Source organism: Anoplolepis gracilipes, chromosome 10 (genome assembly GCF_047496725.1).
Source record: "Anoplolepis gracilipes chromosome 10, ASM4749672v1, whole genome shotgun sequence".
In the NCBI taxonomy this organism is placed as follows: Eukaryota; Metazoa; Arthropoda; class Insecta; order Hymenoptera; family Formicidae; genus Anoplolepis; species Anoplolepis gracilipes.
The window spans coordinates 9,639,749-9,654,991 of NC_132979.1; the positions used below are offsets into that span (position 1 = coordinate 9,639,749).

The following is a 15,243-nucleotide window of genomic DNA, read 5'->3' on the forward strand; positions in this document are numbered from 1 at the left end:
TGCTATATCTATTGTAGTGGGAGTGCCACCGTTGTTTGGAATATGCGTGGGTTCATTTGGATACATAATTATGATATTGTTGTTTTGTATGTAATTGTTTAAAGTTATTCCGTTTCTATTATTTCTATGACAGTTCCATTTCTTATTCCTAGCATTTAAGTCACCTACCACCAAAACTCTGTTAGCCACACCAAGCATTACATTTAAGTCCCTACTTGTGAATTTATTTAATGGTCTATTGTAAGCAGCAATAATATGTATATTATTTTCTAATCTTATGCATATATGTTCTACTGAAATTTCTGGGCTCAGAGTTATTTCCTGAAACGGTATATCTTGTCTAATTAGTATAGCTACATCTCCTGCTCTATTTTGTCTGTCCTTTCTAATACAATTATAACCTTTAATTTTTAATTTATCTTTTTCATTTATTTTAGTTTCGCTAATCAACATTATGCCAATTTTACATCTGTTTAAAAATTCTATCAAGCCTGCTATCCTGTCTCGAATGCCATTAGCGTTCCAGCTACATATTACTATACTAATCATTTTTCTGTTCTAATTCTAATGTAAAATTATAGAACACTTCGAATTTCTCTACATGTGACGTACATTTTGATAGTTTATAATTAAGTTTTCTAATATCACTAAGCATTTCTTTAACATTAATATGATTGTTTGACTTTTTCAATTCACTTACTAATGAGGTAAAGTCTGAATGTATCTGTTTGCTATTTACTTCTTCCTAAGTTTCAGCTGTTTGTTTATGTAACTTATCCATTTGAAAACATGATAAGTTATACTCGGCGATGTGAGCCCATGCGCGGATGTTGATGCGTAAAGAAACTGCGTAAAGAAATTAATTCTTTTCACGAAAGAATTTTTAATTAGTACCCAGAGCACATATTTAGGGCTGAATAGCTCAGTGGTAAGAGCAGTCGCCCGGCAAGCGAAAGACTCGGGTTCAATTCCCGATTCAGCGACTTCGCCCCGGTATTTTTTCTCGTCTACATCTCTTTGGGGGGTTACAGAGCGGTTTTTTTAGGGGTCTCAAAAAATGAGAATCTAGAAAAATATGTGCTCTGGGTACTAATTAAAAATTCTTTCGTGAAAAGAATTAATTTCTTTACGCAGTTTCTTTACGCATCAACATCCGCGCATGGGCTCACATCGCCGAGTATAACTTATCATGTTTGTAAATATTGGAGCCGAATATAATTTTAAAATCATTATCCATTTGAGTCCAGGGATTGGTTGTTTCCGTTTCCTTGATTGTGGATTGTGCGTACCTCTCATTTCATTACAGTTATTTACTTGTATTTCCTGTTCTTTCAGCTCATTTTTTATGTCCTCGATGTCGATGTTTTTAGGTAATCTTCTTATGACAAATGCTTTGACTTTCTTGTCCTTTGGTGTAAATGTGTGATACTGGGTTTTGTTTGTATCTAGGGTATTAATTAATTGTTGATAATCTTCTTGAGTTGTAGTGTGGACGGCAGTACGATTAGTTTGATATTTTACATAGAATTTGCTGGAAATTGTGTCTTTTATATTGTTTGTAAAGTCCTTGTGTGATTTTACTTCTCCATGTATGATTATTGGTGGAGGCTTCTGTTTACCGCTTAAATTTGTAATGGTGTTTGATTTTCCGGGATTGTCTTCTACGTAGTGGTCATCTATATTATCATCGTAGTCATCGCATTCCATTTCAGTGTTCTTTGTTTCTCTTAATGCATCAAAACGATTTTTTATTTCGATAGGGTATGATTTGCTTTGTTTTGCCATTTTTGCTTTTACCTGTTGTAATTTCACTGCTTTTCTTTTTTTACTCGTGTGATTTGTTTTCTCGAACAAATCATTGAAGCTGTTCTTAGCGCCATGTGCTTTATCCACTTGCTGCTGTAGGTTAATTTCGTTGCATGCCGCACTAGGCGGCGATGTGAGGTTACCTTCCTTTTCCTGTGTTTTATGTCCTTTTATTCCAAGTGTGGTAATTTTATTTATTTCCTCAATGTTCTCGGTTTTGAGTTTTCTTATGATTTACTTAGGATTACACTCAATTTGCTTTATCTAATATCGGTCTCTCTTACACAAGGTGTCACTATGACGAGGCACATGTGCTGTTCGCTCGGAGGCCGGAACGAGAACTGGTGCTTTACAACGTGGTATGACCGTTAACGATAGCAATATTTCTGGTTGACATAAATATATCAGAGCACTCACGAAAAAATAGCTATTAGGTTTGTTTTTTTTACATAAAACGTACTTTGCTTAACTTGTCATTCAAACACGCAAAATTAGGAAAATATGTTACATATATGTCCATAGACTCTTTGCTCTTCCTAATAATAGTACTACAGTCGGACCTCTTATCCTACGACCCTCTTATGCTACGAAATTTCTTATCCTACGACAAAAAATCCTCTCATGTTACAACCGCGAAAGGGGAATTATACCTCTACTCTCAAATTTTTGTCGTAGGATTAGAGGTTTAAGGGGAAGATTCCGGACCGAAAATGTCATAGGATAAGAGGTCCGACTGTATATTATCTTAATCGAAAGATTTTATGAAATATTCTATTTATTTATTTATAATTTAAGAATTTCAAGACAACTATTAATAAAATAGATTTTAATTTCCACAATAATTTAAGTATGTATTTGAAACAAAAAAAATATATCAATATTTAAATTTGCAATAAAGAGAAGTGTCAACAGCACATGGTATTCCCAAGCGGTCACCCACCCATCCAAGTACTGACCATGCCCAATGTTGCTTAACTTCAGTTATCGGACGAGAATTTTTTTTTTCAGAGTATTTATTTATTATCACAGTACCATTGTACAATTATACATATAGTCTCAGCTAAATATATAATAGTAACTAGCGGATAGGAAAATTTTAAACTTAGTACCTGCTTACTTAAAAGCTTAACCTAATATTAGCACTTATTTTATTACAGACTTCTAAATATTTCGTTATGCATTAGAATATATAAGAATGAATGCATTTAACGTTGTTTATCTATTCTGAGTTAAATACAGGAAAAACATAATTTGCTAAAAGCAAGAATAAGAAAAAACCTGCATGTCTCTATGTAAAAAAAGAAAAAAGGAATAAATAATAAAGTTCTTTGCATTATAACATCAGAAGATTGATGCGTAATGGTAAGTATTATTGCGATATGTAAATAAGCATACGTATTATTCAATTATAAATCTAATTTGATATACATTTATACACATATATACATATATACACATATTCACATCATGCACATATATTCATACACATATATTCACTTTGTATTCATATTCTAGAGTATTTTATTCTACTTCATGAAATATATCAAGACTTTGATAAGGCAGTTTATGTTTTAATTTAAAAGGCAGATTGTGACTTCTAATGTTAGTTATGTTGTTTCTTAGCTCATTAAATTTTAATTTATTGTTATAGAATTTATTGGATAGTTCTTTAATATAGTCTAAGATATATTTCATTTTTGTTTGTTCGTGCATGTTGTTAATTTTAGCATATCTTCCTTCTGATAGTATCAGTCTCAGGCATTTATTCTGGTATATTTGTAATGATTTAACATTGGTAGGAGCTGCGCTGCACCAAGCAGGGGCTGCATATGTAAGTGTTGGTCTTATTATCATTGTATATATAAGTTTTTTATTTGCTTGTGAGAGTGGAGAGTCCCAGCCATAAGTGGATATACCTTTTTTTGTATGAAATAGGCTTTGCGCAAGGTTTCATTAGTGTATTTTTTGAGAGTTAGTTTAGAATCAATATATATTCCAAGATATTTGACAGCATTTACAGGTTGGATATTATGTTCAAAAACTTATATTGGTTGAAATATTTTTGAGTCTTTTTATTTTTTAATGAAAATAATGATTTCTGTTTTGTTTGCATTCAGTGTTATCTTCCAAAGTTTGTAAAAGTGTTCGAGTAAGTTTATAAGAATTTGAATTTGTTTAGCTGCTATAACTGCGCTAAATGAGTGAGCATAAAGTGCTGTATCGTCAGCGAACAATGCTTTTTTGGTTTTAGGAAAAGTAGGAATATCATTTAGGTAGATATTAAATAATTTAGGCCCAAGCACAGATCCCTAAGGTACTCCTGCTCTGATTTTATGTTTAAAAGAGTGCATGCCGTTTACTGAGACTTTGAAATGCCTATTTCCTAAATATGAATTTGATTAGTGTAGGAGGATAATTATAATGTATCATTTTAAATATTAGTCCATCTACCCATACTTTATCGAAAGCTTTTTCGATATCTAACAATAACATAACTGTTACTGAGTTTTTATTAAAATTGATACTAATATCATTAATAATTCTGACTATCTGCTGTAAAGTACTATGATTTTTCCTAAAACCATTGATGTTCCGCTATAATCTTTTCTTTTGTTTCAAAGTCGTTCAATCTTTTAAGGATAACTCTTTCTGTTATTTTACTCATTGTTGACAAAAGACTGATTGGTCTGTAGCTACTTGGTTCTATTGGATTTTTTCCACGTTTTAAAATTGGTATTATATTGCTAGTTTTCCAATGAGTTGGGAAATGTGAAAGCTTAATAGTGGTATTAATATGTTAATTAGACGAGAGGTTTTCTAAAAAAATTTTTTAGAATTATATTTTAAATATTATCAATATCTGGAGCTTTGCGTGCCGGCAATTTCCTAATAATGTTACGAAGTTCATTTGGTGAAGTCATAAATTTAAGCCAGTTAACATTGGATAAATCTTCTAAATAATTTTTTATCTGATTAATAATTTCTTTTTGTTTAATTGAGTTGTCAGTTATTTCAATGTTGTGTACTTGTTCGAATTGGTTGGCTAACATATTTGCTTTATCAAGATCAGTGATTGCTTCTTTCCCTTTTGAAAGAAGTTTGTACTGCAGAAATTGTACTGCAATCTTTTTTGAAGATTTTCGTCATTCGCTAGAGAGAATTGTCTCGGAGATTAAGTTTTTCGAACTTTTTAGTCCATGTGTCATTTCTGTGCTTAGCTATGGCTTCTCTTATTGTTTTAGTTTTATTTTTAATTATATTTTTGTATTTAGGATTTTTTGTGACCTGCCATTTTTTACGCATTTTATTTCTGTATGATATCATTTGTAATATATTAGGAGGTAGTTTGTCTTGCAGCTGTTGAACTGTTTTGATAGGTATGACTTGCTTGATACAATTTTGTATAAGTATTGTGAATTTATGCACTTCATGTTCCAGGTTTTCTGGAGTATTAATATTAGGAGATAGTGTTATTGTATCTTGTAATATTTGTTTAAATTTGTCCCAATCAACTAAATCATAGTCATATGCTAATTTGGTAACTGTATTCTTAATTTGAGAACCTAACAAGATAAGTATTGGATTATGATCTGAAAATATTTCATTTAATACTTTGATTTCTGATATTTCTACTATATTTTTGTTGATTCCTATGTCTATAGTTGTAGTAGAGCCGTTGTCTGGGAAATGAGTTGGTTCATCTGGAAAGATGATTGTACAATTATTTTGAAGAGTATATCTGAAAAGTATTCTATCTCGTTTATTGTTTATATGACAGTTCCATGTATGATGTCTAGCATTTAGATCTCCAACCAATAGGACTCTGTTGCCTAACCTTAATAACTTGTCAAGGTTTTCAATAGTATAGTCTTTGTTAGGGCTATTATAAGCCGCTATTAAATATATACTGCTAGCTAATTTGATACATAAATATTCAATGGATGTAGCTGAGTTATGTGTTACTTCTTTATAAGGAATATTATTTTTAATTAGTATTAATATCCCACCTGCAGTGCTGCTATTATCTTTTTTTATGCATTTATAATTTCTAATCTTTATTTTAATTTGTGGATCATATCTAGTCTCATTTACCATCATAATGTCAATATCGTTACAATGTAAAAAATTTATCAGTTCAGCAACCCTATTTCTGAGCCCATTTGCGTTTCAACTACAGATTCTTAAATTATTATTCATTGTCAAGTTTATCGCAGAATTGTATTAATAGTTGAAATTGTTGTAAAGGTGTAGTGCAGTTGTATTTGGCTTCTAAAATCTCTAACAGTAGATAACATTTTTTTGACATTAAAAACTTTAGTTAATTCTCGAATTTTGTTAGAAAGAGTTATAAAGTCTGTTAAGTCATTTGTGTATACGTGTGTGTAGTTATGATTAGTGTCTATTGTTACGTCCTGTAGGCTTCACGATTCTTCCTTTTCGAATAGAATGCATAAACATTTAGAAATAGTAATTCTGAGAACGCTCTACGGTGAAATATCAAACTGTGAGAGCTGTCACCTTAGTCACACTCTACGAATCTTACGTTACGTGGACAATACAATTCTAACAAATCTCTGAAAGGCGAGACTCACTCTAAATAAGATAACCAAAGAAATCTTATAAACTGAATCGAGCATAAACACCAGAACGGCTCTCTAACTATAAAAGAATTTTAAATAAAACAGAGTCACCGTAACTCGAAGCAGATAATTAGAGCTGCAACCGTAGAATTCAAACGGCGATGAAAACTTAAGAGACATTTAATAAGAGAACTCGCCTGACAGACCACCTAAAGTGACAGCTGTTTATAATAAATTTCTAAATAGCGATAAGCGACTCTGACGGTACTGTTACAAAAACGAAGCAATAATCGTCCGATCAGTCACAAAAAAAAAAAAGAAGGATCGCGCAATAAAAAGAACCGTTATTAAACGCGATACCGGAAAGGATCGATAGCGGGATTTTCTAAATGAATAAACAACAAACACAGCTGCATAATCTCAAGAGATAAACAAATGAAGAACCTCCAAATCTCCCAAGAGGCCGTACAGAGCTCACCAATCAGCGACAATCAAAATTAAGAAGGAGAAGGACCTCACCAAACGACAGCTTTTACACATCGAAATCTCAAAAGTACTCCCGCCCAAAAATGTTAACACGCCCTCAAATTCAATATAAAAAGGGAATACTCGCGCACTAACGGACATTACATTTTTTCCGATCCATTCAGTATTACACATACTCGATTCCATCTATTCAGTATTTCGGCATCCACATTCATTCTTTTTCACCAGTTAATTCAACACCGTTAAGTCTCGCTCAATTGTACTTTGACTCATTTCGGTCGTTCGCTGATTCTAACAATTCACTTCGCATATCAAGAGTTCTGCATAAAACCTAAATAATTAGAGTCAGTACGAAACGTCGACCCGCCGAACGAAGTACAGGAGCCGCAACCGAACCACGATTAAATCAGCTGCCGAACCACGACTAAATCCGCTTAAGTAGTAAGTCTACTCTAAATCACGTTGTAACACTTATCACACTTTTCGCAAATTTTTATTATTTCCTGATAAACTATTGTAATAAATACTAACCAGAATAAAATCTTTAAAATCGCACTCGTTCCCCTTCTTTTCTGGTTGATGACCTCCGTACTTATGTAACACCCACGATCCACACACACATACTCATACACAAATAAATCTAAGGCCGATACTAAAAGTATAAAATAATAAGATCATATGTATAGCGTTAATTGAATAAATGTAAACCAAAATAAATAAATGATAGATAAATTTATTTAACTCCCTCAATCATCTCCGCATAAGATCACACTTGGTCCCGTCCCGTGTAAAAGAGATTCGATTCTCTTACCAAAAAGGGGCCACCGAGAGAGCGTTCACATAAACAGAGTAATAATGACATCCATCGTTTACCAGTTTTGCTAACCTGCAGCTCGCTCGACCGAGTCACTCGTCGATAAGACTTTTAACATCGGAACAGTTCCTGTTACGCCCTTCCTCTGACCCATCTTTTCCACGGGCCTGGACGTAACAACAATATCTTTATTATTTTGCAATCTTCTACCTTTAATCGATATAATCAATTTGCAAAAATTTATTCCACTATGCAATGATATGCGTATAAAAAAATTACAATTTAATTTATTTCTGCACGTCTGATATTCACTGAGCTCAGTATTGCGTCTTCTGTGTTGAGTCTCAGGAATACAATATTGTTGAGACAAAACATGAAGTTCGGTCTATCGTTCGCCACCTTCCAGCAATGCTGCATCAATTCGTACAATGTCGGTGGACAGTTGAGAGATTTTGGCAATTTGCCTCCTGAACGCACGTACTTTAATACTTGGTCATTATTTTTAGCAAGATAAGGCTGCTCACCCAATGACATAATTTCCTATATTAGCACTCTGAATGCCCAAACAGCGCTTTGTGAAGTAAATATTCCGTCTATCACAGATTCTGGTGTCATCCAGCTAATAGGAAGCAAAGCTTCTCCTTTCTGAAACACAATTTTCGCGCAGTAAATATTTTACCGAAATTATCTATATATCTTTGAAGCAAGAATTATATGCAGTAAAAGTTAATTTATTTTCCTTTCTCTTTACATATTAATAAAAATAGTTAATTTTTAACATTTTAATCAGCCTATAATGTATAATATTGTTATAATGTAAAAATAAAAGACAAGATTTTATCTTCTTTCACATACAAAAATAATGATATTATCTTATTTATTTTTATTCATTACATAATTATATTTACCGCGCGGTAATATTGATTCTTGTAAATATCTCTGGCTAGTCCGAAATCAGCGATTTTCACAATACGATTTTTGCGGTCTCTCGAGGATATTAAGCAATTTCGATATGCGAGATCTCTGTGCACAAAGTGCAATTTTTCTAAGTAGCAACAACCTCGCGCAACATCTTCACACATAGCAAGTAAATCTTGCAGACGCAAAGCGTGCGAGTCTAACAGAAGCAACGTTCGGATCTCTCTTAAATATATCAATAAGTCAGCTTCTATTAATTCTAAAAAGAGCAATAGTGAATCTCCGTCTATACAGATGCCCAACAATCTTAAAACATTTGTGTGGCGAAAGTCGCTCATAAGTACGGCTTCTCGGAAAAATTCCATTGTCTGTTGCGAGGAAGCATTTTTTCGTAACATCTTTATGGCGACAGGCTTTTTGTCTGACCCTTCAAAATTTTTAACGATTCCTTCAAATACCTGCAAAATATTTCATAGTTAATACAAATTGATGAAATGCATGTTAAAAATAAGTTTAAATTATTTAACTAATTGTAAACAATTTTGATTTGTGAATTATTTTTATTAAAAATTCAACAAAAGTGCTTAAAAATATATTTATTTAATAAGAAATTACATACTATAGTCTTTACCTTTCCAAACTCACCGCTACCTAGAAGCTTTATTAGGATAATTTGCTTTTTTTGACTGTGTACAAATTCGTTTCCTAAATTAAATTGTAATCTAGGAGCGTACAACGCATTGAATTGGACGTTCTCGGTTTGAGATATTTCGTATAGAGTTGCTGTTGTGTCCAATTTAACTGTATTATCTAAGATCTGATAACCCTGACATCTATACGCGAAGGTCGGGATCGACCTATAATATCGAGCGAAATCAGTATGGCGACATTCATGCAACAAGACACTCGTGCCTCTGTAACGTAGACTGTATTTTGCCAAGGAAATATATAAGAAAAAGTAACGTCTAGATAAAGTGACTTTGACCAAAGATCCCTGACTCCCGAACACTCATACAGGCCGTAACAATACAACCACGGCCCAAACATTGATCCTTCGAGCCGGATCCACACAAAGAATGTGGAATGTTCAATAGAACGAACCGCCATTACGTGTGTAAGGAAGCATCAGGATTCACGAACATCATAGTCGTTGCAGAAAATCTACAGCCAGATAAATTCATTTCTCGCGATTACACGAGTAACGAGGCGAGCTAAGGCCGTCCCTTTCCTACGGACTACGTACGGCGCTCTCTCTCTAGCTCAGGCGAGCTATAGCCGTCCTTCTCTTAAGGACGACGCACGGCGCTCTCTCTCCCTACCAGGGCGAGCAACGAAAATTTTGCACATTCCACGGAATCAAGCTCATTGTGAAGACGGCACGATTGACCAAATACGTAAATATAGTCTGTACACTAACAATAAAACTGCGTATTAAGGTTAGTTTAAGTTAAGTATAGCAATAAACGTTTGACATGGAAATAGCACAGTTAATTAGACAACGGGATAGAATTCGAGCGAAGCTTACTACATTTAAAAACTTTCTTGCGCGACTTAATGAAGATCCTAATAAACAAGTAGAATTGAATAGTCGACTCGAAAAGGTTGAACAGTTATGGACAGAGTTCAATTATATTCAAAATAAAATTGAAGACGTAAATGGATTCGGTTGAACAAGAAGCAGAAAAAATTAGTTTTGAAGATTGCTTTCATGAAATAATTTCGAATGCGCGTAAATTGTCCATAACTGAACAAATGCCCGTTCCTCAAATCGCTCAGATTAATGCTATACCAGTTGCACAAGGACCACAGGTGATAGTGCGACTGTCTGTAAAATTGCCTAATATAGACTTGCCGAAATTCGACGGAAGTTATGAGCGTTGGATTCCGTTTCGCGATTTGTTTGAGTCTCTTATTAATTCGAATGCGGCATTACCTAATGTACAAAACTGCATTATCTAAGATCTGCATTAGCAGGTGAAGCTGCCAAGGTCATCAATGCGTTAGAGATCACAAACGACAATTATACGCTAGCATGGAACTTGTTGAAAAAGAGATACGAGAACAAACGACTAATTGTACAGCATCTTATCCAATTGTTGATAGATATGCCGGCTATCACTAAAAAATCGCATGCAGATCTTAGACAATTAGCAGACAATATATCTCAATATACGAAATCGCTGGCGAAACTCGACCAACCGGTTGATAGTTGGGGTACGATTATTATACACATTAGCTTACCAAAATAATGAAAAATAAATTGATAAGAGCTCACGGCGAGAATGGGAGTCAAAACGGTCAGCAATAGATGAGTTTCCGACGTTAATCGATTTCACAGACTACCTTATCAATCGTAGTGTATTTTTAGAAGCGGTAAATTGTGCAAATCAAATTTCACAAGGTGCTGTTTATCATAATAAAAGAGATAATAAATCAGGCGGGAATCAACATAAAATTTTAAGTCAGTCGTACGTATCCTCAAGCGATTCGTCATGCGTAACATGTTCCGGTAATCATGGAATACAAGACTGTCAAGTATTCCTAAAAATGGCCGTGAAGGACAGATTAGTAGAAGTAAAGCGAAAACGGCTCTGTATAAAATGTTTAAGGAACTTTCATGGGAGAAATTGCAAATCAAATAGTTGTAAAACGTGTAAGGGTTACCATAATACATTATTGCATAGAACAGACCTGGCTGTTAATGAAAAATCAGACAAAAATGAAATATAAACGAATAATACTAATCAGACAACACAAGTGGCTCTGGCCTCAAATTCAGAAGAGTCCATGGTTCTTAATCATTGTAGTGTAAAGGGATCAACTCAAGTGCTTCTCGCGACAGCCGTTATTTATATTCACGATCAGTATGGAAATCCACACGAATGTAGGGCTCTCCTCGATAGTGGATCGCTATCCAATTTTATGACAAGAGATATGAGCGAAAAATTACACTTGAAACCAGAATCTATTCACACGACTATTATGGGCATTAGCAACACAGCGGTCAATACGATTCAAAGGATACATGCTACAATTGAATCTCGAATTAACTTATGTCAGTTTAAAATTCCGTTCCTGGTGATCAATCAAATCACTGAGCGCTTGCCAATGTTTAAGGTTAACAAAACTCATTTGCATATACCTCCGAACATAACATTAGCTGATCCAAGCTATTTTATTCCAGGAAGAATAGATATACTATTAGGTGCATCTATATTCTGGGAGCTCATGTGCAGCAGACAAATACGTCAATCCAAAAATAAGCTGGTTCTATAAGAAACCATATTGGGTTGGATAATTTCAGGTCCCATGCATATTGGCAATGTAAAGCAACCAAATCAAGAAGCATACTGTGGAGTTTCGCTTAGTATGTTACAGCACCAATTAGAAAATTTCTGGAAAATTGAAGAAGTGGAACCACCAATACAACGGTTAACAGAAGAAATACATTGTGAAGAGCATTTTCTTTCTACGTACCAGAGAAATGAAGAAGGTCGTTTTGTAGTGCGATTACCACTCGAAGGTACGACAAAGAAATTAGGAGAATCATACAAATCATCAGAAAGGCGACTAAAAACTCTGGAAAGAAAACTAGAAAGGGAACCAGAGTTGAAAGAATGTTATCACGCATTCATGACGGAATATTTAAGGCTGGGACATATGACCGAAATTCGGAATAGTAAAGAATACAAGAAGCAAATATACATTATTCCACATCACGCAGTAAGGAAGGAGGAAAGCACTACAACTAAGGTAAGGGTAGTATTTGATGCATCAAGCAAAACATCATCCGGAAAATCACTAAACGATATACTGATGGTAGGACCAATTATACAAGATAATCTGTTTGCCATTCTTATTCGCTTTCGGCAACATAAGTACGCTATAGCAGCTGACATCACAAAAATGTATCGTCAGGTACTGGTACATGAAGATGATCGTAAATTACAATGTATTTTGTGGAGATGGGATAATGAAGAGCCCATACGTGTGTTTGAGCTGAACACCATCACTTACGGCATGTCCAGCTCATCATTTATAGCTATTCGGTGTCTGCAAGAGATAGCACAGCAAATGAAACACCAGTACGAAAACGCTAGCAAAATTATAAGAAGGGACTTCTCCGTAGACGATCTACTTACAGGAGCGGATACTGTGGAGGCGCTTATACAATTGAAACAAGACGTCACTAGTATACTGGAATCCGCCAAATTTGAGCTAAGAAAATGGACATCAAATACACCGGAAATAAAGGGTCCAGGTAGTAGTCAAGAAAGAATTATCATTCCATGCGAATCCACTAAGATACTCGGTTTATGGTGGAATACAACGACAGATAACTTTCAGTATCATATTAAAATGAATCTTCATGATAAGGTCACAAAGCGTAACATATTAGCCAGTGTGGCACAAATATACGATCCGCTGGGAGTTTTAGGTCCTATAGTACTGCAAGTAAAGATACTTATTCAACAGCTGTGGCTATTAAAATGTGGCTGGGACGAAGAAATTACAACCGAGATAAGGGAAAAATGGATTCACTGGAAAACGCAAATTTACAAGCTAAAACAACTATCCATTCCTAGAAGGATGCTGTGTGATAATCCTGCGAGGATAGAAATACATGGATTTTGTGATGCCTCTGAATCAGCTTATGGTGCTTGCATATATCTTCGTACAAAGGAAATCAATGCGAATACAAAATATATGGTCAAATTATTATGTGCTAAGTCACGAGTAGCGCCCGTCAAGAAAGTGTCGCTGCCACGACTAGAATTATGCGGGGCGCTATTATTAGCCAAATTGAGCAAAAGAGTGCTACAAATGTTAACGGTACATATAGATGAAATATACTTATGGAGCGACTCAACCATAGTTTTGTCTTGGATCGCGCGAGATAGCACAGAATGGAAAACATTTGTGGCAAACAGAGTGGGTGAGATACAACGTAAAACAAAAGGTACAAAATGGTATCATATTAAATCTGAAGACAATCCAGCTGATCTACTATCAAGAGGAGTAAACCCGAAAAGGCTGATAGATAAAGGGATATGGTGGGAAGGTCCACAATTCTTACAGCGATGCACGACGTTCACACCATTCAGCAATAAAGGCAGGCAAGCAGAAATGATTGAAAGACGAACGACAGTTTTAATGGTGCATACAAAGAAAGAAGACGCATTTCTAAATATCATTGAAAAATTTTCATCATTGTCAAGATTAAGAAGGGTAATCGCATACTGTTTACGGTTTAAAGACAAACATAGTACACAAGAAGCAAAGCCGTTAACAGTAGAAGAAATCGAACGATCCATGAAGGTACTCATTTCAGGTTGTCAGAGACACAGCTTCACACAAGAGTTACATGATCTTCGTAATCGATCGCAAGTACATTCCAAGAGTAAACTGTTGCCCTTGCATCTTTTTTTGGACGAGGAAAGCATTATTCGTGTGGGGGGAAGGTTACGCAATGCTCTTATAGAATTCACTCAAAAACACCCCATTATTTTACCAAAAAAACACCATCTCACAAAATTAATAATTAGAGAGATTATAAGAACTTGCATGCAGGTCCACAAGCGGTCTTATCAATAATGCGCAATAAATATTGGCCTATTTCAGGTAAAGAGGCAATACGGAGCGTATTGAGGCATTGTATAATTTGTTTTCGCGCTAAACCGGTAACTGCGAAACAATTAAAACAATATGCCTGCAATAAGGGTGACGCAATCATCGCGAGCGTTTTTATATTCAGGGGTAAACTACGCAGGTCCATTTACTATAAAAATATCGCGTAATAAAAATAGTAAAGCGTACTTATCGATTTTCATTTGTCTAGTTACAAGGGCGGTACACTTTGAATTGGTACCTGATTTAAATACAACATCATTTCTCAATGCGTTAAAAAGATTTATTGCCCGAAGAGGCAGATGCAAGGTGCTATATTCGGATAATGGCACCACTTTTGTGGGAGCAAACAACCAGCTTAAGGAATTAAAAGACTGTCTATTAAAGGAGGCGACGCAGAGTCAGATAAAGGAATATCTGACAGAGCAGTCGATTGACTGGAAGTTCATTCCCCCGTATTCACCGCACATAGGCGGATTATGGGAAGCAGGGGTAAAATCTGCCAAAACGCATATGCGCAAAGTTATTGGACCAACGCCGATGAGCTTTGAGGAACTTTACACGGTTCTAACTTCTATTGAAGCCTGTCTCAATTCAAGGCCTCTTACCTCATTGTCTAATGATCCGACCGATTTGCAGCCGTTGACACCGGGTCATTTCCTAATAGGCGAAGTAATGACCGCGATCCCGGATCAGGATATTGCGAACGTACCCGCGAATCGTCTAACGCGTTACCAATTATTAACTTAAATGAGACAACACTTTTGGGCGCGATGGTCAAAGGAATATATTACACAATTACAAGAAAGAGGCAAATGGAAACAGTCTAGTCCGGTAAATATACATCCAGGAACAATGGTTATTCTAAAGAATGAAAATGCACCTCCGATGGCATGGCCATTAGGACGAGTGGTGAAATACATCCTGGACGGATGTCGCAGACGGACTTACCCGAATAGTTACTGTTAAAACCAGTCGCGGACTATGTAAGCGCGCTATAGCTAAATTATG

General features: G+C 35.1%; 1 protein-coding gene across 1 annotated transcript; it reads left to right on the forward strand.

The window, feature by feature from the left end:
• Nucleotides 1-10,260: 10,260 nt before the first annotated feature.
• On the forward strand, nucleotides 10,261-14,982 carry LOC140670358 (uncharacterized). The gene is made up of 7 exons (XM_072900919.1): nucleotides 10,261-10,480; nucleotides 10,579-10,818; nucleotides 11,006-11,178; nucleotides 11,353-11,809; nucleotides 11,909-14,005; nucleotides 14,227-14,361; nucleotides 14,444-14,982. Exons 1-7 carry the CDS (start codon nucleotides 10,261-10,263, stop codon nucleotides 14,980-14,982), a joined length of 3,861 nt encoding a protein of 1,286 aa, XP_072757020.1.
• The last annotated feature ends 261 nt before the right edge of the window (nucleotides 14,983-15,243 follow it).

What these genes read in the sequence shown, in the direction of transcription:
- LOC140670358 (XM_072900919.1), top strand. Translation starts at nt 10,261, where the DNA reads ATGGATTCGGTTGAACAAGAAGCAGAAAAAATTAGTTTTGAAGATTGC. An exon ending in ATTCGACGGAAGTTATGAGC is followed by an intron (nt 10,481 to 10,578) that starts GTTGGATTCCGT and finishes CTGCATTAGCAG; the next exon opens with GTGAAGCTGCCAAGGTCATC. An exon ending in TGAAGGACAGATTAGTAGAA is followed by an intron (nt 11,179 to 11,352) that starts GTAAAGCGAAAA and finishes AATACTAATCAG; the next exon opens with ACAACACAAGTGGCTCTGGC.